Source organism: Tupaia chinensis, unplaced genomic scaffold (genome assembly GCF_000334495.1).
Source record: "Tupaia chinensis unplaced genomic scaffold, TupChi_1.0 Scaffold000178_1, whole genome shotgun sequence".
In the NCBI taxonomy this organism is placed as follows: Eukaryota; Metazoa; Chordata; class Mammalia; order Scandentia; family Tupaiidae; genus Tupaia; species Tupaia belangeri.
Genome location: NW_006159653.1, coordinates 2,300,974 through 2,301,620, shown reverse-complemented (window position 1 = coordinate 2,301,620; position 647 = coordinate 2,300,974). Strand labels below are relative to the sequence as shown.

Here is a 647-nt window from a genome sequence, read left to right as displayed (position 1 = left end):
CCCGGCTGCCAGTGTGGCCGGGGGCCCGGAGTGGGGCCGAGGCTGTGTTGGACCCACGTCTCAGGCTGGGAGCTGCATCTCTTTCTCCAGCCTTAGAAACGCCTTTCCGTACCCGTGCAGCCTTCTCCAGTGCCTGGGTCAGAAGCTCCAACTCCTTGAGGTCTTGGGGGCTGGATGCACATGCTGTGAAAGCCAAGAACCATGCAGGGTCCTTCCCCACGGCATGGCACAACGAAGACTGTTCGGGAGCAGCACCTGAAGGAGTGGGTGGCCCAGGCTTACCTGGGAAAGAATCCTCTTCATTTGCTGCAGGAGGTGGTTCCGGAGCCACCGTCCCAGCTGGTTCCCTGCAAAGACAACGTAGAGCCATGGCACCGCCAGGAGGCAGGGCCCAGGGGAGCAGACCCCAGTCTGTCCCGCAGGAGCCCCAGTCCTGAGCCTGCAGGGTAAGGGGCGGGGCGGAGACGACGACCGGCAACCCCGAGGTCTTGAGGGCCAGCCTTCTAGCGGAGCCGCTCTATAGAACACCAGGGAGGCCGGGCAAGGGGGTCCTGGGGTCCCCGTACCAGGGCCGCAGTAGGCGCTTGGAGACACGCAGGCTCCGCTCCAGTTGCCGCTGTCGCTCTGCGCAGGAGTCCAAGGCACTC

General features: G+C 64.8%; 1 protein-coding gene across 1 annotated transcript in view; it reads right to left on the bottom strand.

Moving 5' to 3' along the window:
• TEDC2 (tubulin epsilon and delta complex 2) overlaps positions 1–647 on the bottom strand; it is a gene marked incomplete at its 5' end in the record, with an annotated part of 6,698 nt that extends 6,051 nt beyond the window's left edge. Inside the window, 3 exon segments of the mRNA XM_027770992.1 lie at positions 32–183; positions 283–347; positions 567–647. Of these exon segments, the coding sequence (XP_027626793.1) occupies positions 32–183; positions 283–347; positions 567–647 (298 nt within the window).